Genomic DNA, 26,246 nt, shown 5'->3' with positions numbered 1-26,246 from the left:
AGCAAAATGAGTCTGCACGTCGTCATTTGTAACGAAGAATAAATTCGACTAGAAAAGTCCTGGAGCCCTGTCCGACCCATGTATCTATCTGTACATGCCAAAAGTGGGTATCTAAAAACTAATAAACTGACATATCACATTCCGCTAATGTGTACCATATAGTCAGGAAGGCTTTAAGTGAACAACAGCACGCTGGTAATTTCTACACACTGCACAAAATACAAAATCGATATAAAAAGAATAGCCCAACACGCCTCTTTCATAGCGCAGTAGGAACTTGGCGAGGCGGCGGACTGTCGCCAGGCAATTCGTGGATTACGGGGGGATGGTCCAGCTCTGCCGGAGCCGCATGGGGTCTGTATGGAGAGTAGGCTGATTTTGCGCGTGGCGTTAGTAGTCATGACAAAGCATAAAACTACAAAAACAGTATGACTTGATCAAAACAAGAGAAATGATGCCAATGGAATAAAGCTCATGGGACAACACATACCTTGTTGCATAGGCGTCATCGATTGCGGTGTGCCATGCATACTACTATGGGTAGATTGAGGGTACCAGCCCTGTTTTTGTGGTTGTTGCTGCTGCTGATCCACGCTAAATGGTGTGTTGGGGTCCGCCGGGCTGCCGTACGAAGCCGACAGATGCGTCTGGTACGGGCTGGTGGGCGGATACGTGGCCCCGGGCGCGGGCGCGTCACCGCCGGGGTTCGACGCGGGCGTTTTGGAGGCCTTCCTGCGCCGCAGTAGAAGAATCACAGCGGCTCCGATAAGACTGAGGAATGCGACGCCGCCCACGACGCCGCCGACGATGGCACCCTTGTTGGTACTGGAGGATGAGGTCGGCGCTGGCTGCTGCTGCTGCTGCTCTGGATCCCCCGGTCGGTCGCCGTCGCTGGGACTGGTCGGGCCGGACCCATACCCGGTCGTCGCGTTTGCGGGCTGCGTGCTCGTCGGTGTTTTTTTGCTGGTCGTGCTGGTCGTCGTCGTTTTGGGCGGCGGACTGTTGTACAGAATCCCCGTGCCCGGGCTCGCTTGGCAGTCGAGCAGGGTTATGATCTTGCCTGGCTCCGTGCTCGTGGAGAACTGGAGTGTGAAGCAAAACCCGTTGCTGGACTCGGAGCTATTCGTAGGTAGACGGGTTCAGCTTTGGGCACAGGGAACGAAACAAGAGAGAAAAAAAAAAAGAAAAAAAAAAGGCATGCGGGCAAGAAGAAGCCAGAAAGCAGAGAGGGCTACAACTCACCAGCACCGCGTCGCAGGGTCGGTAACGCCTTTACAGGCCCCTCCTACAGACGCCTTGTAATCTATACACGTCTTTGCGCGAAACTTGCATGACCCGTCCTTTTGACAGCAGCCCAGATGCGTGCCATCGTGCTTGCAAGATGCACCATCGCCCGGGCACGAAAATGCAACTCCGTTGGGCAAGAAACCGCACTCATTGGACTTCAGCGTCGCGGCCTGCCGCTTGAAGATGTCCATGCTTCCGAACCTGGGCCCAGTTGTCGGTCGCGGGGAGAAGCCACTCATCGCGGCATCGGCATGCTTCTCGACAACTAAATTCACATTCAAGCCGGCCGTCTCGCGAGGCTGCCATGCGGAAGCCGGAATCGTCATGTGGAGCGGATACTGACCCTCGGGAACCGGGAGGGCGCGCCCAGCGGTAACAATGGTCGCCGCCGCCGCTATGATGGGGCTTGTGGATAGGAAGAGTGCCAGCATGGGCAGTAGTCCCTCTGGGAGAAGCATTGCTGCTCTCGGGTTGTATCTGGTGCCTCGAGCCATTGGGGGTGGACGTTGGGGTTATGGATGTGTCGACTTGATGTTGTTAACCTCAAGGTATGATGGTTCACAACATGGCCAAAATTCAAAATCACGACAAGGAAGGAAACAAGTCGTACAAGCAGTGGCAAAACGGAAGAGGATATGAGCTACACTAGTAATCTCACTATAGTCTCCGCTCATTGTCATGGTTTTTGGAGCATCCGAGCACGAGCATTGGTTAATCGGGCAAGTAGGGATCGAGGCGCGTCGTTCCACGAATTGGAGGATTTGCATAGGACTTCCTGTGTGGGTTTAGGGCCATAAGGTAGGTATGCAGGGTCCCGAGCTGTGAGCCCCTTTGACCCCTTTGGCCCCTCTCTCATTCGATCATCACTAGCTACCGTATACTAGGCCCTGGTCAAGTCAAGGCAAGAAGAGAATGGCTGTGGGTGATGAATTTTGACGGCGGAAATGAGGAGGGGTTTTGAAGTGGGCGTGTGTTTATTCGAAGGGACAGAAGCAATTTGTGGCTGTTCCAGGCGGTTGCGCGCTAATAATCAAGGCAAAGCGCTGCTGGTACAGGACCGCCTTAAACAGTCCGATATTGGGTTAGGACGATCCAGGAATAGGCAAACCTGCTATAGCAACCAAAAAAAAAAAAGAGTTAAGAGAGGAAGAAACGCCACGGCTCGGTACACACTGCTCCGTCGGTGCCTGGTGGCGCAGGGGTTGTTGTCAGATGAGTGATGAGATGGTAGAAATTTGGCTGCTGCCTGCCAGTTGAGTTTAGTTTCGGACAAAGTCCTGGTCTAGGCAGGATTAGTCCCCGCATAGTTTTAAAAACTCAAAAGAATATGCACTTGTCAGAATGAAAATGTGCAAGGCAAACGCCACCCGTGTTGTGGTCGAAATTGACATCGAAGAAGAGGCGCTTCGAATGGGATGAATAAGATTGTTCGGTTGTGATGACAACCTGCGCCGGTTGACGGACAAAAAAAAAACCATGGTGAATTGGTGACATTGCGGTGATCAATCCGAATGACCCATAAAACCCCAAGGGATTTTGATTCTGCCATCCAATCCAATCCAATCCAAAATGTTATCCGTCCAAGCCGTCAACCTAACCTGATGTTGGCCAAAAAACAACAAATGTAAAAGACGTACTGTACGTGCCTCGGTAGGGACTTACACATCCATACATGCAAAAGAAAAAACAAAGAAATCAGACCGGAGCAATCCGAAAAGATGAGACAGACGTCGCGAGTCATGACACGCGCTTGTGCATGTACCACAGACCAGACATCAAAAGAAAGAAGCTACCCTACCTCCCCTGGAACTGAGCTCACCTAAGCTGGCCAAGTTCCAGCTTCCGTCTCATGTGCACCTAATCCGAGTTAACCATATCAATCCAAGATGTCTGGACAACGAGACAAACGTGGTCCCTTGCCTCGAAATGAGAGTAGTTCCCGGCTGTATAAGTCTTACAAGCTCTTACGTTCGTTCTGCCAAGAAGCGGTTAGCTTCTTTTGGATAAGACGTCCTATTTGTATCGGACTCTGTCGAAGTACCCCAGGTCAGTGACGTTCGGTATCCAGCTCCTTGCCTCGGCGATTCCGAGTCGCGGTTCTTGTGCCCTACTTCCTGTTTGCCTTGGCGACCGAGGCTCTCGGCAGTGGAAAGGTAGATGTGCAGCGCTCGCGTCCACCAAGGAGAGAGAGTCGCACGATCGTGTATGGTGCATTTTGACCATGGTGATGCATAGCCTCAGCTGAATCATTTTGCCCTTGGAAGCATGCATGGGGCTTCGACCTCTTCACGAAGACCCTGAGAAAGCATACCCTCAGCCAAGGCTCAGGAATAATAGTGAAGTGTCGGGATCCGTCTATTCAACCTCTGTCATCCGTGTCTGCACGGCAGTTTCGGCACTATTGGCACGGTCGAGCCCCTATACCCCGTTAGCAATTGCGACACGGTAGATGGTCCAGTCGATCTCACTATGCAATCTTTTGGGGTGTCGGGTTTGGTTCAGCGGGCATGATGGCTACGGATTGCGTGTTTGCAATCTGGGGACAATATTTGAATTGGCTGACGCTATCCGATTTTAGGACGCATGGTTGCTGTTGTGGCACTATAGGTAAAAAAAAAAAAAAAAAAAAAAAAAAAAAAAAAAAAAAAAAAAAAAAAAGACAGAGCACAAAAGCATGCAACCCCACCAATCAACAAAACCACACCCTCAAGTCTGGGTTGGATCCGTATGGACAATAGAATCCTCTTCTATCCTGCAATTGATGAGTTTGCAGCTTGCCGTGCCCTTTGTATCCGCTGAAGCAATTCTATCGCCTACGGATTTCTCCCAGCCCGCCCGTCTCCAAGCCAAGTGGCAATGACAAAAGTTCCCGATTGGGATCCATGGCAGGCAGGCACGTTCAAAGACTGAACAGGCATCAGCATTGATGACGCCTCAGATCGTTTGATACCGAGTGGCAAAGTGCTAGTTCTAGCTATTGCTCCGCGACTTCACACCCATCTCAGCACGTCGGATTCTAAGCTCGACCGACCATCTTATGTTGTGTGTACACACAAAATCACAGTCAACCATGCTCACATTCAGACTTCTTGATTTCCCGTTCGAGTCGTTCACGAGATACTGTTGGACGTAATTTGATCTCGCACTTTTGCCCGTGCGCTACGTCTCCGGCTCGTCTCGCGCTTCTCGCAACAGCTATTACTCGGGCCGTATTTGCCTCTGGCGTCCTGGACGACAATCCTTCCCTGCCTCAAACTGAGACCTACCATTGCTACCATCCAGAAAAGTTCCCTGTCTGTCTGGAAATGGAATTCTGGTCGCGCACAATGATCTACAGCGGCCTTTCGCGAAGCCAGCCGCCAACATCCAATTTGCAACGCCTATACCGCGTTGCTGAGACTATCGTGCATTATGGCAAATAACAAATTTGACTAGAACCAGAGGCAGAAGAGGGCTGTAACTGTCTCGTCGTTGGCTGTTTCACCCAGCTTTGTCGCTTGCCCATTGCGTTGCAGGGCCATGATATTCCCGACTCTCGCGAGTACTGCACTGGCGAGCCAGCCTATAATCCACCAGACACACCAGACCGAGTTCTCAAAGTCACATTGCTCGCCGCTGCAGCCTATTTGGACGAAGCTATAACTGGTCCACAAATTGCTTGAGGAGAAGAAGTCGTGTGAGGATTGATACCGGCTTATCGACAGCGCGCCTATGTTCGCTGCAGCTTTCACGGGTAATACGCGCACCGTATCGTTTCTTATGTCAACTAGTCCTGATACTACCTCGTGAAACATTGACCGCGGGAAATCAACTGGATAGTCTCAACTTCGTACTGGAGCAGTGGCAGGAGCCAGCCACGTCATCTGACGAATTGATCCGGTTCTATAACATGCACCAGATATTACCTCTTGCTATGGATCTCACAACCAGTTTCAACTGCTTCCGCCGTTGCTACAAATACCAACCAATTGCACATGCGGGCCATGGCTGTTGTACGGTATATTTGCGTTATGAAATTGGCAGAGCTGTGGAACTGGGCGATATCGACACTTACGTCTACATGATGGCATCGTACCGTCGCACCCCGAGGGGCTGATAAGTGGCCAAAAGATTCGTTCCCGACAGTCCTTGTACTTGTGCATGTTGCCTCTGCGACTTGCTGTACTTGTCGAGAGAAGCGAAGCAGTTAAGTTCTTGCTTTATGCCGGCGCCGATGTCGTTCGACGGAGCAAGCAGTCTGCTTCTAGGGGCTTTACCCGATATTCTCCAACTGTTTTGAATTATGCTATTCAAGGCGGGTCAGTGAGCTGCTTGAACTTGATCCTGGACGCATACATGACAGAATAAGTCAGCTCGGCGTCAGCTCGGCAGGGTTCTGGGCCCATGAACTCCGAGGTGGCCCAAAGCTCGCGGTTGAGTGAAGGAACGATGAGGCGGTTTTACGTCTGATCCAGTTCAGCCGTGACCTAGGTTTGGATGTTGAACTTGTTACCTCTGAAGCCCAAGAGAAAGCATACAGCATGGGCCTAGAATCAATGACTAATATATTGCGCACTCAATATATTTGAAGAACAGCAACCAGCTCTACAACCCGATGTAAGTCTCCTGATCCTTTTGGCGAAGGCCAGAGAGTGTCTTGCAATGAAGTAAACTCACGTCATTCAACAGAATAAAAAAGACTGGATGTAAAAAATCACAGGCGGTCCACGCCCAAAACCTGGATGGGTTAAACAAGAAGTATCGGCTCGAAAAGTGCCTGTGACGATATCCAGGTATATTCGTGTCTGGACCAGTAATTCATTCTACAAAGGCAGGCATGAAAAGCAGCGAACATGAAAGCGGTGAAAAAAAAACTCCTCCCGGGCATGATGGCTGCAGCATATGCCAATGCAGCTATTGGAGAGAAGCATCCCAAACACGCTAGTCGTGAGAGCCTGGTATCAAAAACGATACAGGACAGCGGAGGACTCGAGATCAATATAGAGGAAACGGCAAACAAGGCTTACTCTGACACAGGCATGAACAAGATCACGCCCCTGATTCTTTCGCATCAGGGATCCGCTCAGGACCCAACTGACGGCTACTTCAAGAAAATGATAGCCACGTCGCACTTGCAGAGTACTGCGTACGGAGGTACATCATGAAGGATTACTCATGCCCGTTCAACAAGGGAATGATCAGGGAGGTCAAGAAGATAAAAGTCAATAACAGTGGTTCGGGTTCCGACCCAAACGCTCTAGTCGAACTGGGCCGCCCTCCAAGCTCATCGCCACCAAAGTCGCCCAAGGTATGACATAACCACGGTTGCCAAGGAGAAAATGGTTGGGCTCCATAGAATGCTCATGTTTATGGTTTTCACAGTGCTTGTTTAGCTAGCAGTACTATTTCTGCGAGCTGTCCATGGCCGAGGAAGATTGCATCAGGCTTCTCTGGCCAACAGGTAACTAGGTTACCAGATTTTACTCTTAATCGGATTATTCCCCATGTCTGTTTGTTTTTTGTATTATTTCGCAGGTCTTTTAGTTCAGCGGCTGCCTTGTTTTGCTGTGGATTCCTTCTTTTGTTCGTCATGGACACTTTCGATCACTGATCAGTACCCAAGCGGGTTACCTTTTGATGTGGTACATTGGGCCACCCGTCTTCCCAGCTTATCAAAACGCCCTTCTGCATGTTGGCAGTGGTGCACTCACAGGTACTAACTTGAAAATCCGGCCTCCAGAGTCCATACGACGGAAATCAGCTAGAACTATTGTGGTAGCAAGTACATGCTATCTGCATTCCCACTGGCGGAGCAAATTTAAATCGAAATCGAAGATGAGAATTTTCGCTTTGCACATGGTACCTTTGCAACTTTTACGTTCGTTGGAGCTGAGTCCCAATTCCGGTACCACACGAGCTTGTTTTCGATCGGGGCTAGATCCCACCGAAGCTGAAGAGTGTGCAGTACAACCTAAGAGTGGACATTGAGGTTGATTTCTTACAATAAAGAGAAAAAAAGAAAGATTTACTCAACAGTCTCCTCGCATTTCAATTTATTCATTCCATCACGACTATCTCAGACCCGCTCGGTTCCCAACAAGAACATGCAGGCCTTCAGGTTTCCGAGTGGGACAAACAATCTTGGCAAGTGTCCTCATTGAACGAACTTCTGTGGAAAATCAGAGACCAATTGCCGTCTGCAAACAATATCTTGTGCATTGGGGGAAAAAAGCGAGAGCGGGACTTGCATGCAGCTGACCGAGGCCAATGACGAGCTTCTGCATCTTGCGTTTTTGCTATCCATGCCAGCGGATTTAGAGCTACGATGGCGGTCAGTTTTCATGTACCCCATTGTCTAGCGGCCAAGTACTCCAAGCTTCAAGCATCAAAGCTCTGGCTTATCGAAGAGTTAACTTATGTTAGTGCGGATGCCATGTGTGAACCCGTTCTCCTTGGCGCGGTCCAACAGTCAATGTCTCTGGAGCCGTCGATTACTAGTATCCTACTGGTCTCACGAACTTGAATCATCAGGAAAGGCCACTCAAAAGTCAGCTCGCCACGTCGACAAGAGGCCCCAAAAAATCCGGGGTTGGGCAGCCAGGCATGAGCGAACGCATGTTTGCTGCATGCGTCGCTTGGGAGTCTACTCCGTAACTTTATTCCAGCCAGTCATATTGAATTGGCAATCTTCGGGGTTAATTCCCTTCCGAAAACGACGCACCTGCGCTTCAACTCCGCTACCTATCTATCCGTATTTCGTACCTATCTAATTTGTACCTACCTACCTTACCTACCATTCAATGGATCTGGGGAACTAGCGCTACTTGTGCGGGGGAACTACTTCCAGATTGAGGAATCGAAAGGCTCTCTTGCTTGAATTGTTTTACTTCTCATGTGCTCTTATCCGCTTTATACATCACCAAGACCCCTCTATCTCGAGGATACCTAACCCCCCGTCTTTTTTTTTTTTTTTTTTTTTTTTTTTTTTTCTGTCCCTTATTTCCCCTTTTGAGTGGGAGTATTGAATACTCTACCTACCTACTTCGTACACCCTCAATTCCCCGCCGCCTACATCTGGCACAGAATCACCCCACCAGTGACATGTGTGGCTCCTAAGGTCTAGGTGGGAGAAGAGTCTGGGGATTCGGCCGGTAACGCGAAGCAGAACAGGGAATATAGGCCGCTCGACCCATACTTCTTTTTTGCGGCTCTGCTGGTTTGAAATAAGAAGCAGAGGATAAAGCCATCATGTGCGCATTGGTTGTCTGGTGCTTCTAGGCCAGTGGAGCTCGCTTCTCACTATACTCATTCGATGAGCCACTTCACCGTCATGTCAGGGGCTACAGCATGTATCATCACAATTGGCAATTTTGGTATCAGCCTCAGCCATTACCACCAGTACTCGTACAACCTCACCCACCTCTACAGCCACTAATACCAGTATTCCCGCCGCCACAACCACCGCAGCCGTTGCTAATACCAATAGCGCCACCGCCGCCTCAGCGGCTTCCCTTACCTCCTCCTCCTCCACCTCCACGTCCCGCTCCACTACCTCCTCAATCCGTCATGGGTGACTATATCGTCACCAAAGCCAGCCCGGTGCACCTCCTTGGAGGGTGTAACCGCGAAGCGCAGCGGGCTCATCTCTTGGCGGACATGCTCGAATCGCTCCGCCAAGCCGTCCCGGAATCTCTGCATACCCATATGGCAGCCGTGGGGATCGAGTTGCGCCAAACCTGCCGTCTGCTACGGGAGCTGACTGAAAGATCACACGTCCATCAGAGGCGGGTCCCAGTGGCTCTTGACTACGTCCAGGTTCTGCTCCCTTGCCTCATGCGGACCCTGGCGGACATGTGGCAGTATATTGAGGACAAGGCGATGTCGAGGGAGATGCGCTGGCGCAAGATGTACAGCGACTTGACCAAGGAAGGTGACATGCCGTTGCACCAGCGCTTCTTGACATTTAATAGCTTTCTACACCTTTTGAACCAAATGGTTGCAGGGTATGTTATGTCTTGAGGTTTTTGTTTGGGCCAGTAGCGAGGTGACTATGGGAGTTGTTTCTTTACTGACAGGAATTCAAGCACACCGTTTTTTGATTTACATGCCTTGAATCGGTTTCAAGAGAAGATCCTAAGCCTCCGAGTTAAAATGGGTATTAGTATGTTGTGACCGGCGAGGATCCTCTCCACAATGTAGCTGACACTAGCATCAAACTAGAACAACTTCCAGCTCGCATCGGTCCCCCTCCTGAGCAGGCTCTCGTACAAATCTCTGTTCGTGGACAGGTATGGTTGTCAAAAGACTACAGTGTAACCAAGGCAAGTTCCAAGGCTGCCTTCTAATGCTTTCACAGACGACAAATCACTGGGCCACACAGGTATACAAGCAGTCTCTTGCATCACGCACCCCCTTGGAAGGGAAAAAGCGCGAGTACGTCTTGATCCAAACCAACACAGAACAAACATAGTATGGCACTGATAAAAACATATGACCCCATCGCAGATCTGTTGTACATACCAGATCCACTCACGCAAGCGAGCTTTCTTTTCCTCCGGGTACCGAGCTCTTGTTTAGAAGGTTGGCCATCCTCCCCTTTTTCAATGGCCGCAATTCCCACCTTGAAACCGCTCGGGCATTCTTTCTAAGTCCCACTTGATAGGGTGTTTGACAACGAAAATGTCTCCATGTCCTTCTATCTCATGCCGACCTACAACCCCGCGAAGCCGACCAAGAGAGCCCCTTTCATCGTCGGCTGCCATTACCGCGACGGCTGCCCCAAGAGCTCAAGGCAAGGGGTCCATGAGCTGTGCATCAAGAGATCCGGTGGTCGAGGTCTGATACTCACCGGTTGGGATGACAGGAAAAATCGGCCGCAGCCATGGGCGGCGCTTGCTTTCAACACATGGGAAGGTAAGACAACAAAGATGATTCTTCCGCATCGTTTTTGGTTGCTGGGAAGTATCCCCAACGCAGCCTGGAAAACTCTGAATGGAAGCTCAGTACCCTCTTACACAACAAGCACCAGCTAACAGAGTGTCCGAGACACAGAGCTGGTACTATTTTACTGCTCTTTCCTTTCACTGAAAGTCTCCAGCCCACTCATGATGAGCCTCCAGCCTGATGAGTGGAATCTTGATGGCGAGCATCGGATGTTTCAAGCGTGAGTCCTCTCGGGAGTCTTTATTTTACTAAACCTCTGGGTAGAAGCATGGAAAATTCGTTTACTTCAAACATAGAGAGTAGAAGCTAACAAATGTTTTGTAGTATGATAATCGAGGACGGAGTTGAACACTCCCTCCAAGTGCTTGAAGATATGAATTGTGGAGGCCTGCGGCTCCTTAGTGAAATCTCAAATGGCGACCAGCAATACCGACCCGTCTGGACTGCGTTTGGTATGAGCAAATCTCGTTTTTTTTTTTTTTTTTTTTTTTTTTTTTTTTTTTTTTTTTTTTTTTTTTTTTTGAAAAGCATACCACATCATTTTTCACACCCCGACTGAGCTTGAATCATGGGACCTTGGGACTGTGGTTATCTGATATGAGGCTCATCGTTTGTTCCAGTAACGCATCAATGCCAGTCTCCTTCGTGGTTGGATATCGTCAGCCAGAACGTCGTCTGGCTTAGAGAAGTACAACTATACGTCTTTTCAACACGGTATCGCGAGGAGAACATGCGTCGGAACAAATACGGCGCTTTTGAAATCCACTTCAAACAGCCTGTTGGTAAGTTTTATAGAAGATCCAAAATACCCTCGTATCTTTTGAAAGATGTTTTGTTTGCAAAGTACATCTCGTCACAGGCGACTAAACGTTCTCTAAATCAGCCGCCTCGAGGTTTGCGCGCTGCCTCCTCCCTCCGCCGCCACCTCCTGCGTCGGTCATGCATCCTGAAGAAATCGACGAAAGGAGTGAATCACGAGCGGCTCCTTCGGTCGACTCGACACGCAGCGAGTCTCTTCCGTCCCTACATGGTCCTCCTTGAGAGATATGGTTGTTGGGGACATGGGCGACGTTCTACGGAGTGTTTGCCCCGAGAGCACAACAAAACCAAAGGCCAATCTACACTTTTCCTTGGACGTCTTTGCTATAGTTTGAGAACATCTCCTTTCATTTTCTCTGGTTTGTTGAATTTTTTTTTTGACTTGAGGAGTTTGATGACCCTAACAAAAGCAAAAGATACCCGGCTGGCTTTACCCATCGGTGGACCTCTTACTCTGAAGCCCCTTTCCGTTCGCAGTTGCATCTTCACGCCATGGAAAGGAAATTCTCCTTTTCAGCCCAGCATTCTGTTCCAGTCATAAAGTTTCTTTGGGGAGGATGCAGTGAGACTGAGCTCTACCTTTTTGTACATGAGAAATGCCTTGATGATATCATGAGGAAATGACAGATTTACGAATTCTCTACTGTTTACATTGCCACAGTCATCACGCCCATGTCGTCAAGAATCACAAGCTGCACATTGTAGAAAACATGGCTCTCCGAATTGCCCGACTGAGGTTATCCACTATATGACATCGACTTAGTATTTGCAAGTTCTGAATCTTTTGGCTGTACTATGTGCGTTGGCCATTTGAGCCACTGATGTACAAAAGATATACATACGCCCGACTTTGGAGAAAGACAAAAGAAAAAGGAAAATAAAAATGGGTTCATGTTTTGTACAGAAAGAAGCCGACCACACACACTCCTTGGACTCCTTGACATAAAAAAGAAAAAAAGAAAATGAGAGAAATTTTTGGATGAATGAAAGAATACAATGCCTGCAACCCTCCCATTTCTACAATGCAAAGCGCGCCTTTTCTTCGAGTTATGCACACACCCAACACCGCTGGCTCTATATCAATTGGTAAGGACAAAACCACAAGGGGGGGAAAAAAAAAGAAAAGAAGCGAAACAGAATAGCTAGTAAAGAAGTGAAGGATTTTTGTTTTTTTGTTTGTTTGTGGGGTTTTCTTGTTAAATTTTCCTTCTCCCTCCCCCAAAATATTTCACTCGTCTTCCTTCTCCATTTCGTAAAAAAGTAGGTAAACCTCGCGCTGCATGCCCAAGACGTCCTTTGTCGTGGCCTCCTTGACTTTTTCGTCACTGAGTCGCCACCACATGTTGTCCTGGTTCTTGGCCTTTTTCCTCCTGCTGCTGGTCTTGGCCAGGGGAGACGAGAAGCTGGCCGCCGCCGCAGACTTGTTGGTTCCACCGCTGGGTTGCTGCTGCTGCTGCTGGTGGTCCTCCCCGACGGTACCTCGGCGCTTGCTTCCGCTCCGGCTGCTGCTGCCTGCCATCCGGGAGAGCGTTGAGCGCGCGACGGACCTGAGACTGGAGGAATCCGTGTCCTTGTCCTTGTCCTTATCCTTTTCCTTATCCTTTCGCGGGGATAGGGATAGCGACGCGAGCCTGCTGGCGCTCGAGGACGGCCGCGCCGGCGTGGTCGGGCTGCCACCGCCGCCAGCATCATCAGCCGAAGAATTGCTCGGAGTCGTGGCCGGCGTCCCCACCCCGGTGCCGCCGCCGAGCGACAGGTCCGGTGAGCTGACCGCAGGACTACTGCTGCTTGCCCCATCGCCCTTCTGCAGCGGGCCGAGGCGCGGCGTCCTGCTGGCCGGGGTGGCGGCGACGCTGCCCGCACCAGCGCCAGCGCCCTTGCCGTACACTCCGACGCCGGCGAAGGCGTTGGGCGTGCTGAAGGGGGCGTAGAGGTTCTGACGGCGGAAGCTCTCGTAGTGACCCGAGTGGTGGGAGCCCTTGTGAGCCACGACGCCCAGGAGCTTGTATTTGCGGCGGTGCAGCAGACCGCCCAGCGGGAGGCGCTCCGGGAACGCCACCTTGGCCGAGTTCTTTTGCGACTGGCTCCTCTCGTAGATGGAGCGCGACAGGTGCACGGCCAGGATCTTGGGGAACGACGTCATGCGGATGTGGCGCGCTATGCGCCGCTTCGGGGCGTAGCGCGCGTCAGGCAGCGGGACGCCCTCGGGGGCGCGCTCCGGGTCCGTCTCAATGGCGTGCTGGAGCTGCTCGATGGCCTGACGCTTGGCCGCCGCCTGCGCCGTGTCCTGCGCCGGTAGCCGGGAGAGCTCCACCTCGTAGACGCCCTTGGCGTGAACTAGGCGGCACTTTTCGCACTTGAAGTCGTCAATGTATTCCGTTTTGAACATGCCGTCGAAGCAGGCGTTGAGCGTCGTCGACGACACCTGCGGCACGTTGAGCGTCAGCGTGCAGAATGTGTCCTCCTTGGGTCGCGGCTTGAACCCGCACGTAAGGCATTCAATTTGCGACTCGAACTTGCCCTCCATCGGGAAGCCTTCTTCATCCTCGTCATCTTCCTCCGCTTGCGCGCCCCTGGTGGTCGTTTGCATTGCGCTGGAATCCGCACCACCGGACCCTGCTTCTGCTGTCGTTGGCGCAGCAGCGGAGTTTTCTATCCTCCGGTCGATCCCCCGCGCATCCCCCTCGAGTCCGCCCGCCCTCCGTCTAGCAGCGCGCCTTGCCCTCTGCCCGGCGTGGTACTCATCGCACAAACGCTCCGCCACAACCTGCAAGAACTCCTGGGCATCCTGCTGCTGGCGGCTGATGCGCTGCCTGAAAGCGCCCTCGAGATCTCTGACGAACGGCATCGCCGACGCCGTCTTCTTCGCGATTGGCCGCTCGTTGAGCTGATCCAGTATCCTCTTCAAGCCAGCCGTGACCACGCCGCCCTGCAGACCTAGTATCTTCCACTCGGGCAGCCCGCCGTGCGGCACCGCGACTCTGTATACTGATCTCGCCGGGGAGGAGGATGTTGCATCATGGCGGTTCGGCGTCGTCTCGCTGTTTGCGGCGTCTTTGTCTTCGTCCAGAGACCGGCGATGCGTCTCCCGGATCAGGTACACGCGCAGGTCACCCAGTCCCGCGAGCGCCTGGAGGATGCTGTTGATGAAGCAGTCGTTGGCCGGGTTCGACAGTCCGACGACGCCGCGCTTGCGCGAGCTGCCGGACCGCGCCGCGTTCTCGCTGTCGAGGAGGTACGTCGGGGCGAACACGTAGATGAGCGTTATGGCGGCGAGCGACGCGCCGGCGGCGTAAGTCGCTACCTGGAGAGATTTCTCGGGCATCTATTTTTTTTCTTCTCCTTCTTCTTCTTTCTCCTTGCTTCGTGCGAAAGTATGTTGTTCACACGAGCAAAAGGGAATTCAAAGAAAACAGTAATAAAGTGAAAAGAAAATATAAAAGCCGGCGTGTGGATCGTCGTCGCCAAGAAGTGCAAATGCCCGGCACAAGAGCAAAGAAACACCTCCTGAAGTTTGGGGTAAGTCGAGCGGGGAGGACGGGTTTGCCGGAGGCCGAAAGAGGCCGAAAGAGAGTCGACAAAAAAAAAAAAAAGAAATCGGTTCAAGCCCTGTCGAGTTTGGTTTTCAGGCGCTGGACAACGGATCAGCACAGACGATCGGCCCGGATCGGGTGAAAGAATGGGCCTCTTGTCGTCGGTTTGTTGCATGCAGCAGTGCTGCAGTTGGCAGCCAGTGCTAGCTGCTGCTCACTGATCAAAGGTCGGCTGTTTTTGTACTACAAGACTCCATTGCTTTGATGATGATAAAATAGAGCTCGAGACCTCAAAACAACAAAGTGTCTCTCTCAGACACCGAGTGAAGAAAAACAATGCCCAACTCTTGTGGAGGTTAGTTATATGTGAATAAGATGGAAACCGACAATAAAAAAAGAGTGTTTGTTATCTTTAACAAATGCGCAGAAAAAAGAACCAAAAGAAATGGGTAACCGGGGAAAAAGCAACGGCAATAACGTAAATGGGACCTTGGTCTGGCTTGGGAAAATCTTGGCCCGACATGGGGCTTTGACCGTTTACTCCGTAGTACAAGGACAGTACTCCGTAGCTTCCCTTGTTTGCCCCTTGCCCCACGTTCTTTGTTTTCACCCAAACATTTCAATCCCAAGGTTATTATTGCTACTGAAGAAAATCAGACCCTTGTCTGCTGCTGCTGCTGCTGTGTTAGTGCTCTGTGGGGGATTTTTTTTATATATATTTTTGTTTGTTTGTTTGTTCATATAGCACGACAAGTGAAAATTACCGGTCTTGGGATTTGCTGTGTTCAATTGACTTCTATATCCGACGTTATGCAATTCGTCAAATACCTACCTCATAAGCACCCCAATTCAATTCCAAAATATCATTCGTCGGAACCAACCTGTACTAAAAAAGCTAAACCAAGCAAGCTACCTTCCATCTACTCAGAAAAAAAAGTAGCTAACCTAAGCAAGCAAGGCAAGCTTTGAAAGTTTAGGCAGCTGACGCACTTAAATCATCTTTCCGTCGGCACCAAATCTTAAGTTGAACTGTTCTACCGAAGTTGGAACCTAGGAACGAAGGAGCTTAATTCAACTTTGAGAGATCTCAAGGGGCATACCCATCTGTGATTGGAGGGGACGTTTGTTCGATTTCCCCATCGTTTACTTCGTACTTTTGCTAGAACCAGTGCTAATTCTACCTTGGCTGCCTTACCGTTGGAAGTTATCAGGGGATCAAAGCTTCCATCAATTTGTTCGGTATCGTTAGCTCTGCCCTTGGTTTCAGAATTTGGTCTCAACTTTTTCTTCCCTTATTTGTTCTCTCCACTGCTAGAATTATTCGAATAGTTCGTCCGTACATCGTCACATGGGCCTCATTGACACTTTTACAACAAAACACAACCCCCTGAAGTCGGTCTGAACCTTGGCCATCCCTAGTCACACAAGTGCCATATATTAAACTATCTCAGTGATAACTTAGGTCTTGACATCCGGCTCGTCCCGGCCAACAAACTCCTTGAACTTGAGAAGTTCAGTCGCAAACTTGATCTCGGGACCAAGGAAGTCCTGCGCGTCCTTCTCATACGTCGAAGAGTCGTCGCTGTACTGCTCAATGTACAGCCGGATAGTCGCACCGCTGGAGCCTGTACCCGACAGCCTGACAACAATGCGGCTACCCGACGAGAAGCGCACGTACAGGCCCTGGTTCTTGGAAACGGAGCCATCCAGGTCCGTGTATGAAAAGTCGCCGGCCTCCGTGACAGTACGGTCTGCAATTGTTTTAGTTTTTGTTCAGTAAGCCACACGTTATTGGTCGCAATGGGAACAGGTATTCTACTGCTTGACTTACCTCCAATCTTGCTGCCGACAAAGCTCGAATCCGCCATCTTCTCCTGCAGCGTCTTCACGAGCTTGTTTGCACCCTCCGAGTCGACATCCTCGTAGTCGTAGCGCGTGAAGAATGTACGGCCGTACTCCTTCCAAAAGTCGAGCTGAATCTGCTTGATGCTGGGGGTGACATCAGGGTGCTCGACACCGAGACCGGCAATGATGTTAAGCCAGGCCACAATGGCCCAGAGACCGTCCTTCTCGCGGATGTGGTTGCTTCCAGTACCGAAAGACTCCTCACCGCAGATGGAAAGCTTGTCGGCGTCAAAGAGGGCGCAGAAGAACTTCCAGCCAGTCGGCACCTCGTAGCAGTTGAGACCCTGCTTCTTGGCGACAAGGTCGACAGCGCCGCTGGTCGGCATGCTGCGTGCCAGGCCAAAGACGCCGTTCTTCTTGAAGTAGGGGATCAGCTTTGCGTGGTGTGCGATGATGGCCAAGCTGTCGCCCGGTGAGACGAAGGCGCCCGCGCCGTAAATCATGTTGCGGTCACCGTCACCGTCCGAAGCTGCACCAAAGGGAATCTTCTTCTCCTCGACCACGTCGACAAGCGACTTGGCGTACACCAAGTTAGGGTCGGGGTGGCCACCGTTGAAGTCAGGGCTAGGCTCGCAGTTCTGAGTGCTGTCGGCTCCCAGTCCAAGCTCCTCCTGGAAAATGGCCTTGCCATACGGACCGGTGACACCCGAGAGACCGTCAAAAAGTACCTTGAAGTCGCTGTTGCTCGCAAAGAACTTCTTGATCAGGTCAAAGTCGAAAATGTCCTTGAGCATGGCTGTGTAGTCTTCCGTGCTGTCGACAACCTCGACCTCGAGACCTTCATAGGTCTTGGTTCCGATGTTGGTGATGTCAATGTCCGGGATGGAGGCAATCTTGTACGAGGTGAGAGACTTGGTAGTCTCGAAAATCTTGTTGGTGACGGACTCAGGGGCCGGGCCACCATTGGCAAGGTTGTACTTGATTCCGAAGTCATTCTTGGGACCTGAGTGGTAGGTAAAGAACAGGCTCGTTAGCATATTTCCTACGCGTATATATGTTTTGCTCCGTTTCAAAGGAGTAAGCTTTCTTGACTTACCACCGGGGTTGTGGCTAGCTGTCAGCAGGATACCACCAGTGGCCTTCCTCTTGCGAATGACATGGCTGGCAGCAGGTGTGGAAAGGATGCCGTTCTGGCCGATCAAGAGCTTCTTGACACCATATGCAAGTCCGATCTTGGCAATGAGCTGGATGACTTCCGGGTTGTAGAAGCGACCGTCACCGCCAATGACCAAAAAGGCGCCTGAGACAGAGTTGTGAGTATAAGTGCCCGACTGACAGCTAACCTAGCAATATGTTTCATCTGATCAAGTACAAACCTTCGGCTCCTTCGGGGATGGAAAGGAGAATGCTAGTCACAAAGGACTCGCTGTAGTGAGGCTGCTGGAACACTGTGACCTTCTTGCGAAGACCCGAGCTGAAGAAGGAGCATAACACATGGTTAGATAACGTATCCAGTTGAGGTTATGCCGTCGAAACGGTGCAACCAGGACAAATGAAAACAATAGCTAGGTGTTGGAGGAGCGAGCTTACGTTCCGGGCTTCTGGTCCGTGAAGGACTTGAACTCGACTGTCTTGACTTCCATGGTGTATGATTTGGCTTGAGTGACACGCTCAATGGTTTGTGAAGAAAGTAAACTAGAATGTGGATTTGATGTAATTGAAGAGCCCCAAATCTATTGTCGTCAAGCCACTAAGTGGCAATTTTCTTCTATTCAACCTTCAGGGGATAGGTTGTTATCAACGTCGAGCTCTTGGAGCTTCTCTTTACTGTTGATGGTGGGGTAGTAGTCGGTGACGTCGCCTCCCGTTGAGTGGTGGGGTTAACTTTGATTTGATTTGATTTGTGGATGGTTGCTACGGCGGTGGTCGCATCCACGTTGAGGCGACAAGCATTTTAACTTGTTGCATCATGTTACGGTATTGTTGCATTAGATCTATGCCGTCTATGTCTCGGCAGTCTTCATCCAGACTCTTTCGTTGCAGAAATACCTAACACACCACTTTGATGTACTAGAACTAGATCTAGATTGAGAAAGACCAAGGAAGTGGCGTTATACACTCAAAGAGATTCTTTTAACAGTTCTCAGGGTCTGCAACCCGGCAGATTGTTTTGCAACTTTTTTTCCCCTCCGATGTCGGATGCTTTCTTTGCACAACTCACTCTGGCTGCATTTTATTTACTTTTTTTTTCGGCTGCTCGAAAGAGGGGGAATGCTATCAGTGCTCATTCATTTGTTGCTTTTTTACACTTTGCTCGACTCAACAAATTAACTGACAAGAGAATCGCAGATCAACTCTTTACTAACTTACCTAGTTTTCATTCTTTTTCTGCAGCGGCTGCAGCCTTCTTTGCATTTTTCTTGGATTCCTTTGCCAATCTCTTTTCATACTCTGCAATTTTCTTCTCCAACTCGTCCACCTGCAAGGCCTTTGCAAACAACCCCTCCCGGTAATACCTCGCCTCCTCGATGCTCTCCAAAATGTCATCTCTGGCGAGATGCGTTCCCTTCTTGTTCGGTACCTTCTTGGCGACTTTTGGCGCCCACCTCTTGGCCGCCTCCTTGATGGAGCTGACGTCGAGGATCCTGTAGTGCAGATGGTCCGTCACGCGGTTATACGGCGCCCGTCGCAGGAACGCCCGGTCGTGGTGGACGCTGCTGCCCGCCAGGAGCGCCACCCCGGCGTTTGGTACGTGCTTCTTGATGTAGGCCAGCAGGCCGTCGGCGGCCTCCTCGGGAGTCGTGGTGGAGCCCACAACCCTCGCCGTGAGCCCGCTGCCGCCGTGCTGCTTGGTGCACCACTCGTCCATCTTGTCCATGCGTTCCTGAGTCTGGTGCACCACCGTTCCCCAGCCTTCTTCGTCCTTGAGGTTCAGGTCACCATCTGTGACGAGGCAGAAGATTTCAATGATCTCCTCCGAGTCTGGGTTGAGACCCGTCATCTAGAGTGCTCTTGATTAATTCTCCGTGCGGACATGTGCGTAGTTTTACTCCAACTGTCTGAAGATTTTGTAAACCAGACTCACCTCGCAGTCAATCCATACTAAAGGGCAGTCCTTGCCTGCCATCTCAGGAACACGTTTGCGTGCAGGTAAATTTTTGATGAGGGGGTTTCTGAAAAGGGCGCCAAGAATTCGTGTAAGGAAGCTTTGTTGCAAGTTAACCATAGGTAACCAAGGATTTAGGTTGAGCTTCAGTAATTGCCCGATAAGTATAGGCCCACGCTCAGTAAAACCAACCCTGAAGAGCAGCAATGGGTAGGCGGCAGACAAGCACTGAATTGCCAGATTGGATCACGTGACAGCGCGATCAGTTGGTGAAGCATAGAACATCACGTCATTGACACCAAACGCCGAGCGAGCTCTCACCTTTACAACACTGCCTAAACTGGACCAATTACAAAAGTTCAACTAGACTACTCATCCTCAAAATCTGATCACATGTGTGGGAGATATGCACTAGCTCTGGTAAAATCCTCCCGTATCTGTACTTTATGTGATGACTCTCGTTGGTTCACATAGTCATCAATACTGACTTTGACCCACATCTCCTACAGCGGCCAGACCAGATCCGGCAGAGGCTTCGTGCCAACAACATGCCGGTCTGGGAAGACCCAGAGGATAATATCTACGAGATTGGCGATGGTGCTGGCGGTGAAAATAACAACGACGAGTCCGCGCCCGCACCCACATCACCACCCAGCCAAGGCCAACCCCGGCAGTCGTACAACTTTGCGCCGGGCTACTATGGTGTCGTTTACAGGGCTGATACTCCAGATTGGGGCGCGGGTCCGAGGAAAGGTGACGACGATGACAAGGACGGTAGCGACGAGGAGCAATCAGCATCGACTGATGAACCTCATTACAAGCTCCAGGCCATGAAGTGGGGCCTGATTCCTTTTTGGACTAAACGCAACCCAGACTACTCTTCCATGATGAAGACAATCAACTGTCGAGATGACTCTTTGGCGGCCAATGGTGGGATGTGGTATGTAGCGAAGCCTAGGGTGCTCGCACGAGACCCAAGTTGACAAATTTGACCATGGCATCAGGAACACTATGAAAGCCCGCAAACGATGCATCGTCATTGCCGAGGGCTTTTACGAATGGCTGAAAGTTGGGCCAAAAGAACGGGTACCGTACTACATCAAGCGAAAGGATGGAGGCTTGTTACTTTTGGCCGGCCTATGGGACTGCGTCAAATATGAGAGTAAGTTCAGCACCCACCCACGCACCGCCTGTTCGTCCTCGTTGCCATTATATTGACCGAGTATGCAAAAGACGATGACCGAAAACACTACACATATACAATCATCACAACAGACTCAAATCAGTCACTCAAGTTCCTGCACGACAGGATGCCCGTGATCTTGGAACCCGCATCTGCGGAGCTCACCACCTGGTTGAACCCAAAGAGGCATGAGTGGAATAAGGAGCTGCAGTCTATCCTGAAACCCTGGGATGGCGAGCTAGAGATATATGCTGTCAGCAAAGATGTCAACAAGGTCGGAAACAACTCATCATCCTTCATTGTGCCAGTGGCGAGCAAGGAAAACAAAAACAATATTGCCAACTTCTTCGCCAATGCTTCTGGCGCAAAGAAGGATGCTACCAAGGGTGCAGCCGATGCAAAGGCAGAGAACAAATCCACAACAACAAATTCAAATGAGCAGGAAAGTAAGCAAGGTTTATCGGTCAAGAACTCCAAGACACCAGTCAAGCGACAAGCTGATGTTGGTCCTCTGAATCCGGACGAGGAACCACCGCCGAAAAAGCAAGCCAAGATACAATCATTGTCGCCAACCAAAAAGTCAACGGCGCTGGAGGCTCGGAAGACTATTAGCGCGACCAGTAACAGTAGCAAGAGGAGTCCTACTAAGGGAAAAGTGGATTCTGCAGGAACGCAGAAGATTACCAAGTTTTTCTCGAAGTGAATCTATTGGGCTAAAGTTGTATGATGGAAAGGTTGATCTCCCTTTTTTCGATCCAGGTTGACATTTTGTCATGCATGCTTCACCTGATAGCCATTGACTTTTCTTTTACATGGCCACTACGTACCAGTTGTGGACGTGTGGTTAGACCTGCCTAATATTTGCATAGGCACCTGTGCCATGGAGAGGTGTCACCCGCTCTTCCCATTAATACCATCGACTAGTTAGGTAGGTACCTTAGGTACCTAAGGTACCTACCTAGTCAGTCTAGTGGTTGATTACCTCGGAGTAAGCTGTCCAGAGTTTCTGCGGTCTTTCTACCCAATTCTTTCAACCTTGTCTTGATAGTTCTGCATGCAGCATTCCATACTCCCTCCGATGCTATATCTTGTCTTGCTGGCTTGGTATCATTACTACGACTCCTATCAATACCAACCCTCCGCACTTTGGCTTCTCCTACGAAAATTATGAGCCAGAACGACACTACAACCTTTCTTCAGCCTCCCGAGCGCCATGACCGCAGTTCTCGACAGTCAAAAGACCGCCACATCAGTCTCCGTGGTCGGTCTCATGTCACACTTACGGGTGACCGGGGAGTCGACCTCGCCCGAACTCACCGTGCCGAAGACCTGGCTCGAAATTGGTCACCTAAACGCAAACGCATTGTATCTGCAGTTGCATGCATCTCTACTGCGCTGATTGGCATTCTCACAGGCCTCTATGCTGGCCTCGTTCCATCCATCCAGTACTACATCGCCGATCTTGACCACCATGTGATTCTCGGCAACGTGGTCTTCTTCATTGCCCTCGCGGTTCCATGCCTCTTATGCTGGCCTCTACCACTAATGCACGGGCGAAAACCGTACATCCTCGGAGGTTTGACTCTTGCCATGCCGCTTCTCTTCCCACAGGCCATTGCTGTCTCAGAGCCCAGAAGCCCATCTACAAGCAGCTGGCGCTGGTGGTTGCTCGGATCCCGAGCCTTGATGGGACTGGTTCTGGGATTCGCGAGCATGAACTTTCACTCGATACTAACCGACGTGTACGGTGCATCTTTGATGAGCGCCAGACCACATCAAGAGACGGTTTCGGAGGATGATGTTCGAAGACATGGTGGCGGACCGGGTGTGTGGCTGGGAATCTGGACGTGGTGCTGGATGGGTTCACTTGCCATTGGGTTCCTTCTGGGTGCAGTAATCATCGATAATACCAACCCTTCGTTGGGCTTCTATCTTGGCATCATAATGATCTCGGCCGTTTTGTTCCTCAACATTATGGCACCAGAGACAAGGCCGTCGCCATTTCGAAGGTCTGTGGCACAGGTCCGTTCAGGAACTCAAATATGGCAACGGATAGGTCGAGGCGAGGTCAAGCTTCATCGCACACAGTCTGGACCCAAATGGTGGGGACAAGAGGCGTACCATGGCCTGAAACTCTCTCTGGAAATGATCAGGCAGCCAGGTTTCGCCATTCTAGCACTCTACTCGGCTTGGATCTACGCTCAGTTCGTCCTCATCATTTTGTTACTCGGATCTTTGACGTCAAAATACTACCGCATGAGAGCTTCTTTGGTAGGCGCATGCGTAGCAATGATGGCCCTTGGTGCTTTTGTTGGCGTCTTTTTCCAAAAGGATAGCTACTTGGTTCGCGTACATCGTGCACTCTTACCAGGCTTCCACCCGGACCCGACGCAGATGGTTGGCAAACAAAAACGCCTGACAATGACATCGCACTTCTAGCGCCGCCTTGTCTTTGCCATGCTGCTGCCTCTGGTTGGGGTGGCATACACGCTGTCATCAAGCGGCAGGCCCACACCTGTTGTCATTCCGGTGGTCTTTGCCGCCATCTTTGGGTTTCTGTCCTGCCTTGCAATATCGGAATGTAACGGCCTAATCATGGAGACGTTTGATTGTTCCGACCTCCAACCAGGCATGACAGGCCCACAGTCTTCCAACTACTCCTCCTTTCCTCGAGTTTCAGCAGGCTTTGGCGCTGTGCATAGCCTAGGGTACATTCTAGCCGCCGGATCGACCGGCCTCGGAGGGATGCTGCAGCGCAATATGGGCCAGCGCATTGCGACAGGAACCATGGCTGCCATTCTGGCGTTCCTGACACTCCTCCTCTCTTCAGCTCTCTTCCGCTTCAAACAGGTGCAGATCGTACCCAAGATGGCTGAGGAAGAACTCCGCAAGCTCGCAGCGGTTCAGGAGATGTGCAGCCGGCGCCCGTCGTCCGCCAGCACAGAGCAGGCGGCAAGAGCCTGCCGGGACGCCGAGAGCCTGAGGCGTGCTTTGTTGGTCGGGCATCCCACCGGGGTCCATCGCTGGGTCAGTCTACTCGAGCTTGGCGCAATGACACGCTGGACTGAGATCAGGCGCAAGAACAGACTCATCGACGAGCGTATCAAGCACCTTAATCGCGCTGCCCTCTGGGAGCGTACTGCTCTCTACTATCAACTGGCCAACGAGATTGGCGGTGAGGGTGGCACCAGGCCGGATAAGCCCCTACCACCCTTGCCTTTAGGGGTGAAGCTGGAGGGCGACACTGGTCGTAGGAGGCGAGGGGATACCGGGGCTCCTGATGATATCGAGCTGGTGGATATGGCGTCCCGGGCGCATGGGAGTCACGAAAGGCTTATTGTCTAGTTCTAGTTTGAATTCAATCATTGAATAGGCAGCAAAAGGGAAACGAAGGCACAACTTGTAAAGAGCTCGACATGGAGCCATTGGGATGGTCTGGAGTGTCAAAGTGAAACTTGAAACCACGACATAGTTTACCTTACAATATAAGTACATATGCAGTACCCAGTGCGTCAAGTTGAACAAGGACAAAAGTGGCAGTAGGGAAAAGTTCAACCAGTCAGTATATATACTAGGGATGTATGTACAGCTGAAGCACAAGAAACAAGAATGCATTTGGTTTAAGCTATGCAAAGCGAGTGGCATGATGAGCGGCCAAAAGAAAGACCAACGCTTTTTCTCCCGGCAACGTGTTGAATATTGACCACAGCAGGGTCAACATGATTCCCTACAATAAGCCATTTCTTTAGAACTGGGGCTTGGCATTCCTGAGAAGCATCTCAAAGTAGTCCTGGTTCCACTGGCCGGCCTCTGGCGAGGGCTTGTAGGCATCAGGCATGCCGCAGAAGCTGTCGTAACGGGTAGCGCTCGTGTCAGAGGTACTATAATCGGGATGGAGCGGTATTGTTAGCACGGCTATCACTTTTTTTTTTCTTTGGCATGCTTTTAATAACAAAGAGCAGAAAACAAAAGAGAAAAAAAAAGAGACTTACCCATCAGACTCGCCACCAGGCTTGACCCAAAGGAGTGCATCAGTCAGCGAGCTGCCGGTCGACGTGGTAGGCCTAACGCCGAACCCAGCGCCGTCAACGTTGCACCAGTGGCCCCACTCCTCGCGCAGGCCCTGGACGGCGTTTCGGCCGACGTCGACGATGGCGTGGTTGGGCATCCCGGCGCTCTTGAGCAGGGGGCCAAAGGTCTCGACGTAGATCTTTTCGTTCTGGCACTTGTTCCACTGGGCGTCCGAGGCGGACGAGAACTCGCCGGGCGTCAGGTCCCACGCGTTCCAGCCGGCCACGTTTGTGGCGAAGCCGCGGAGCTGCTTGGGGCTCCCCGCCGCCTTGTACGCCTTGGCCAACTCCTCGGCCCCCGGCTTGAGGTTGTCGTTCCACCCCAGCCAGCCGCCGTGGCCCGCGTCGATGTACATGACCACGTTGGGGAGGTTGAGCGTCTTGAGGGCGTAGGCCACGCCGTCCCGGTACCCGGCGGCAGACTGCTGGCACGCGGACAGGTCGCTGTTGGTCACCAGGTTCGGGAGGGAGTCGGGCTCAATGAGAAGGGCGAAGGCGTGGTTGCTGTACTTTTTGAGGAGGGCGGCGATGGCTGGTTGGTAGGGAAGTTAAGATGGAGTTGTTAGCTTTTTTTTTGTTATTTCTTTTGGTCAAGGTTGTTTTCTTATGAAAGGGGGTTTGAGAAAAAAAAAAAAAAAGATTTCATAATGACAAAAAAGGAAACTCACGGTCAATGTACTGAGACTTGTACTTGGCCAGCTCGCCGACCTTGAGTTCACCGTTGGAGGCCTTTGCGGCGCAGTCACGACCGGGCAGGTCGTAGATGACGAGACCGAGAATGTGGTTGCAGGGCTGGTCCGAGACGCCGGGCTCGATGCGGCTGATGGCCGAGATGGTGTCGATCCACAGGAAGCTGCCGACGTCGGCGACCTTGAGGGCTTGTGCCTTGAGTGTCGAGTCCGAGATGGCCTCGGCGGCAGCCTCGACCTCTGCGCGGTAGAAGCTGTTGGGGTGCAGCGTGTACTTTGAGAAGACGTTTGTGTTGGCGTCGAGCGTCACGGCAGCCGAGCAGCCGGCTGATGCCTGGCGGGGCTCGCTCTTTACCGTCCTTGACGGGCTGGCCAAGGTGGTGCCGACGAGGGCCAGCAGGGCAGAGTGGCAGAACTTCATGGCTGTCTGATTTCAAAGGGAGTGGTGTGGTTTTTCTTTTTTTTTTTCCTTCCTTTTTTTCTTCTTCCAAAGATATCCCGATCCACAGATGACTGGTTTGAGGAGAGTCAAGTAACAAACAGTGTGGATGGTAAAATATTACCTTTTGAAAAGGGGGTTGAGGAGTGGCTGTCTGGGTATTTATACAAACAATCCAAAAGACCCGATCAAAGTTCCGAGAGACGATCTTGGATGCCATGTAGTGATTAGATTGTCAAGAAACAAGCGCAATATCGCTTCAGGTCAGTCCCAGTCTCTACAACAGTCCTGGCCTTGCTCCTTCCGAGGCCCTCTGCCAGTCACGGCTCCCGGATCACCACCAGGGCAAGGTT

The 26,246-nt window shown here is 51.3% G+C and overlaps 11 protein-coding genes across 11 annotated transcripts; 6 read left to right on the top strand and 5 right to left on the bottom strand.

Moving 5' to 3' along the window:
- Nucleotides 1-27: 27 nt before the first annotated feature.
- Nucleotides 28-3,870, bottom strand: PgNI_03032 (uncharacterized protein). The gene is made up of 3 exons (XM_031123087.1): nt 1,243-3,870; nt 491-1,119; nt 28-372 (listed from the first exon to the last, which is right to left on the bottom strand). Exons 1-3 carry the CDS (start codon nt 1,779-1,781, stop codon nt 260-262), a joined length of 1,281 nt encoding a protein of 426 aa, XP_030983721.1. The 5' UTR covers nt 1,782-3,870; the 3' UTR covers nt 28-259.
- Nucleotides 3,871-4,324: 454 nt separating this feature from the next.
- On the top strand, nt 4,325-4,929 carry PgNI_03031 (uncharacterized protein; the record flags this gene model as incomplete). The annotated part of the gene is made up of 3 exons (XM_031123086.1): nt 4,325-4,329; nt 4,352-4,691; nt 4,723-4,929. 3 exons carry the CDS (start codon nt 4,325-4,327, stop codon nt 4,927-4,929), a joined length of 552 nt encoding a protein of 183 aa, XP_030983722.1.
- Nucleotides 4,930-4,998: 69 nt separating this feature from the next.
- PgNI_03030 (uncharacterized protein) lies at nt 4,999-5,383 on the top strand (the record flags this gene model as incomplete). Its single annotated transcript, XM_031123085.1, has 2 exons — nt 4,999-5,020; nt 5,058-5,383. The coding sequence occupies 2 exons, from the start codon at nt 4,999-5,001 to the stop codon at nt 5,381-5,383; spliced, it is 348 nt and encodes a 115-aa protein (XP_030983723.1).
- A 772-nt stretch (nt 5,384-6,155) lies between these two features.
- Nucleotides 6,156-6,580, top strand: PgNI_03028 (uncharacterized protein; the record flags this gene model as incomplete). The annotated part of the gene is made up of 2 exons (XM_031123084.1): nt 6,156-6,412; nt 6,499-6,580. 2 exons carry the CDS (start codon nt 6,156-6,158, stop codon nt 6,578-6,580), a joined length of 339 nt encoding a protein of 112 aa, XP_030984859.1.
- Nucleotides 6,581-8,239: 1,659 nt separating this feature from the next.
- PgNI_03027 (uncharacterized protein) lies at nt 8,240-11,657 on the top strand. Its single transcript, XM_031123083.1, has 10 exons — nt 8,240-9,269; nt 9,351-9,427; nt 9,487-9,554; nt 9,623-9,699; nt 9,772-9,846; nt 9,929-10,179; nt 10,318-10,429; nt 10,534-10,661; nt 10,830-10,991; nt 11,093-11,657. Exons 1-10 carry the CDS (start codon nt 8,614-8,616, stop codon nt 11,248-11,250), a joined length of 1,764 nt encoding a protein of 587 aa, XP_030984858.1. The 5' UTR covers nt 8,240-8,613; the 3' UTR covers nt 11,251-11,657.
- Nucleotides 11,658-12,256: 599 nt separating this feature from the next.
- On the bottom strand, nt 12,257-14,353 carry PgNI_03026 (uncharacterized protein; the record flags this gene model as incomplete). Its single annotated transcript, XM_031123082.1, has 1 exon — nt 12,257-14,353. The coding sequence occupies one exon, from the start codon at nt 14,351-14,353 to the stop codon at nt 12,257-12,259; it is 2,097 nt and encodes a 698-aa protein (XP_030984857.1).
- A 1,511-nt stretch (nt 14,354-15,864) lies between these two features.
- Nucleotides 15,865-18,372, bottom strand: PgNI_03025 (uncharacterized protein). The gene is made up of 5 exons (XM_031123081.1): nt 17,997-18,372; nt 17,783-17,880; nt 17,503-17,706; nt 16,393-17,409; nt 15,865-16,312 (listed from the first exon to the last, which is right to left on the bottom strand). Exons 1-5 carry the CDS (start codon nt 18,047-18,049, stop codon nt 16,020-16,022), a joined length of 1,665 nt encoding a protein of 554 aa, XP_030984856.1. The 5' UTR covers nt 18,050-18,372; the 3' UTR covers nt 15,865-16,019.
- An 89-nt stretch (nt 18,373-18,461) lies between these two features.
- On the bottom strand, nt 18,462-19,645 carry PgNI_03024 (uncharacterized protein). The gene is made up of 3 exons (XM_031123080.1): nt 19,492-19,645; nt 18,777-19,407; nt 18,462-18,659 (listed from the first exon to the last, which is right to left on the bottom strand). The coding sequence occupies exons 1-2, from the start codon at nt 19,630-19,632 to the stop codon at nt 18,784-18,786; spliced, it is 765 nt and encodes a 254-aa protein (XP_030984855.1). The 5' UTR covers nt 19,633-19,645; the 3' UTR covers nt 18,462-18,659; nt 18,777-18,783.
- Nucleotides 19,646-19,857: 212 nt separating this feature from the next.
- On the top strand, nt 19,858-21,650 carry PgNI_03023 (uncharacterized protein). The gene is made up of 4 exons (XM_031123079.1): nt 19,858-19,932; nt 20,022-20,452; nt 20,517-20,674; nt 20,746-21,650. Exons 1-4 carry the CDS (start codon nt 19,906-19,908, stop codon nt 21,396-21,398), a joined length of 1,269 nt encoding a protein of 422 aa, XP_030984854.1. The 5' UTR covers nt 19,858-19,905; the 3' UTR covers nt 21,399-21,650.
- Nucleotides 21,651-21,862: 212 nt separating this feature from the next.
- On the top strand, nt 21,863-24,040 carry PgNI_03022 (uncharacterized protein; the record flags this gene model as incomplete). Its single annotated transcript, XM_031123078.1, has 2 exons — nt 21,863-22,966; nt 23,135-24,040. 2 exons carry the CDS (start codon nt 21,863-21,865, stop codon nt 24,038-24,040), a joined length of 2,010 nt encoding a protein of 669 aa, XP_030984853.1.
- Nucleotides 24,041-24,067: 27 nt separating this feature from the next.
- PgNI_03021 (uncharacterized protein) lies at nt 24,068-25,995 on the bottom strand. Its single transcript, XM_031123077.1, has 3 exons — nt 25,434-25,995; nt 24,688-25,297; nt 24,068-24,576 (listed from the first exon to the last, which is right to left on the bottom strand). Exons 1-3 carry the CDS (start codon nt 25,873-25,875, stop codon nt 24,441-24,443), a joined length of 1,188 nt encoding a protein of 395 aa, XP_030984852.1. The 5' UTR covers nt 25,876-25,995; the 3' UTR covers nt 24,068-24,440.
- Nucleotides 25,996-26,246: the final 251 nt, after the last annotated feature.

Source organism: Pyricularia grisea, assembly GCF_004355905.1.
Source record: "Pyricularia grisea strain NI907 chromosome Unknown Pyricularia_grisea_NI907_Scaffold_2, whole genome shotgun sequence".
Taxonomy (NCBI): domain Eukaryota; kingdom Fungi; phylum Ascomycota; class Sordariomycetes; order Magnaporthales; family Pyriculariaceae; genus Pyricularia; species Pyricularia grisea.
This window is presented reverse-complemented; position numbering and strand designations above follow the sequence as displayed.

Coding starts and splice junctions, on each gene's coding strand:
- PgNI_03032 (XM_031123087.1), bottom strand. CDS start 1,781: ATGGCTCGAGGCACCAGATACAACCCGAGAGCAGCAATGCTTCTCCCA. Junction 1,120..1,242: donor GACCCTGCGACGCGGTGCTG/GTGAGTTGTAGC, acceptor ACCTACGAATAG/CTCCGAGTCCAGCAACGGGT. Junction 373..490: donor GATGACGCCTATGCAACAAG/GTATGTGTTGTC, acceptor GCGCAAAATCAG/CCTACTCTCCATACAGACCC.
- PgNI_03027 (XM_031123083.1), top strand. CDS start 8,614: ATGTATCATCACAATTGGCAATTTTGGTATCAGCCTCAGCCATTACCA. Junction 9,270..9,350: donor TTGAACCAAATGGTTGCAGG/GTATGTTATGTC, acceptor CAGGAATTCAAG/CACACCGTTTTTTGATTTAC. Junction 9,847..9,928: donor ACCGAGCTCTTGTTTAGAAG/GTTGGCCATCCT, acceptor CCCACTTGATAG/GGTGTTTGACAACGAAAATG.
- PgNI_03025 (XM_031123081.1), bottom strand. CDS start 18,049: ATGGAAGTCAAGACAGTCGAGTTCAAGTCCTTCACGGACCAGAAGCCC. Junction 17,881..17,996: donor ACGGACCAGAAGCCCGGAAC/GTAAGCTCGCTC, acceptor CTCCTTCTTCAG/CTCGGGTCTTCGCAAGAAGG. Junction 16,313..16,392: donor TGTCGGCAGCAAGATTGGAG/GTAAGTCAAGCA, acceptor AAACAATTGCAG/ACCGTACTGTCACGGAGGCC.
- PgNI_03024 (XM_031123080.1), bottom strand. CDS start 19,632: ATGGTTAACTTGCAACAAAGCTTCCTTACACGAATTCTTGGCGCCCTT. Junction 19,408..19,491: donor TAGTATGGATTGACTGCGAG/GTGAGTCTGGTT, acceptor AGAGCACTCTAG/ATGACGGGTCTCAACCCAGA.
- PgNI_03023 (XM_031123079.1), top strand. CDS start 19,906: ATGTGTGGGAGATATGCACTAGCTCTG. Junction 20,453..20,516: donor GCGGCCAATGGTGGGATGTG/GTATGTAGCGAA, acceptor CCATGGCATCAG/GAACACTATGAAAGCCCGCA. Junction 20,675..20,745: donor GGACTGCGTCAAATATGAGA/GTAAGTTCAGCA, acceptor AGTATGCAAAAG/ACGATGACCGAAAACACTAC.
- PgNI_03021 (XM_031123077.1), bottom strand. CDS start 25,875: ATGAAGTTCTGCCACTCTGCCCTGCTGGCCCTCGTCGGCACCACCTTG. Junction 25,298..25,433: donor CAAGTCTCAGTACATTGACC/GTGAGTTTCCTT, acceptor CCTACCAACCAG/CCATCGCCGCCCTCCTCAAA. Junction 24,577..24,687: donor CCTGGTGGCGAGTCTGATGG/GTAAGTCTCTTT, acceptor TCCCGATTATAG/TACCTCTGACACGAGCGCTA.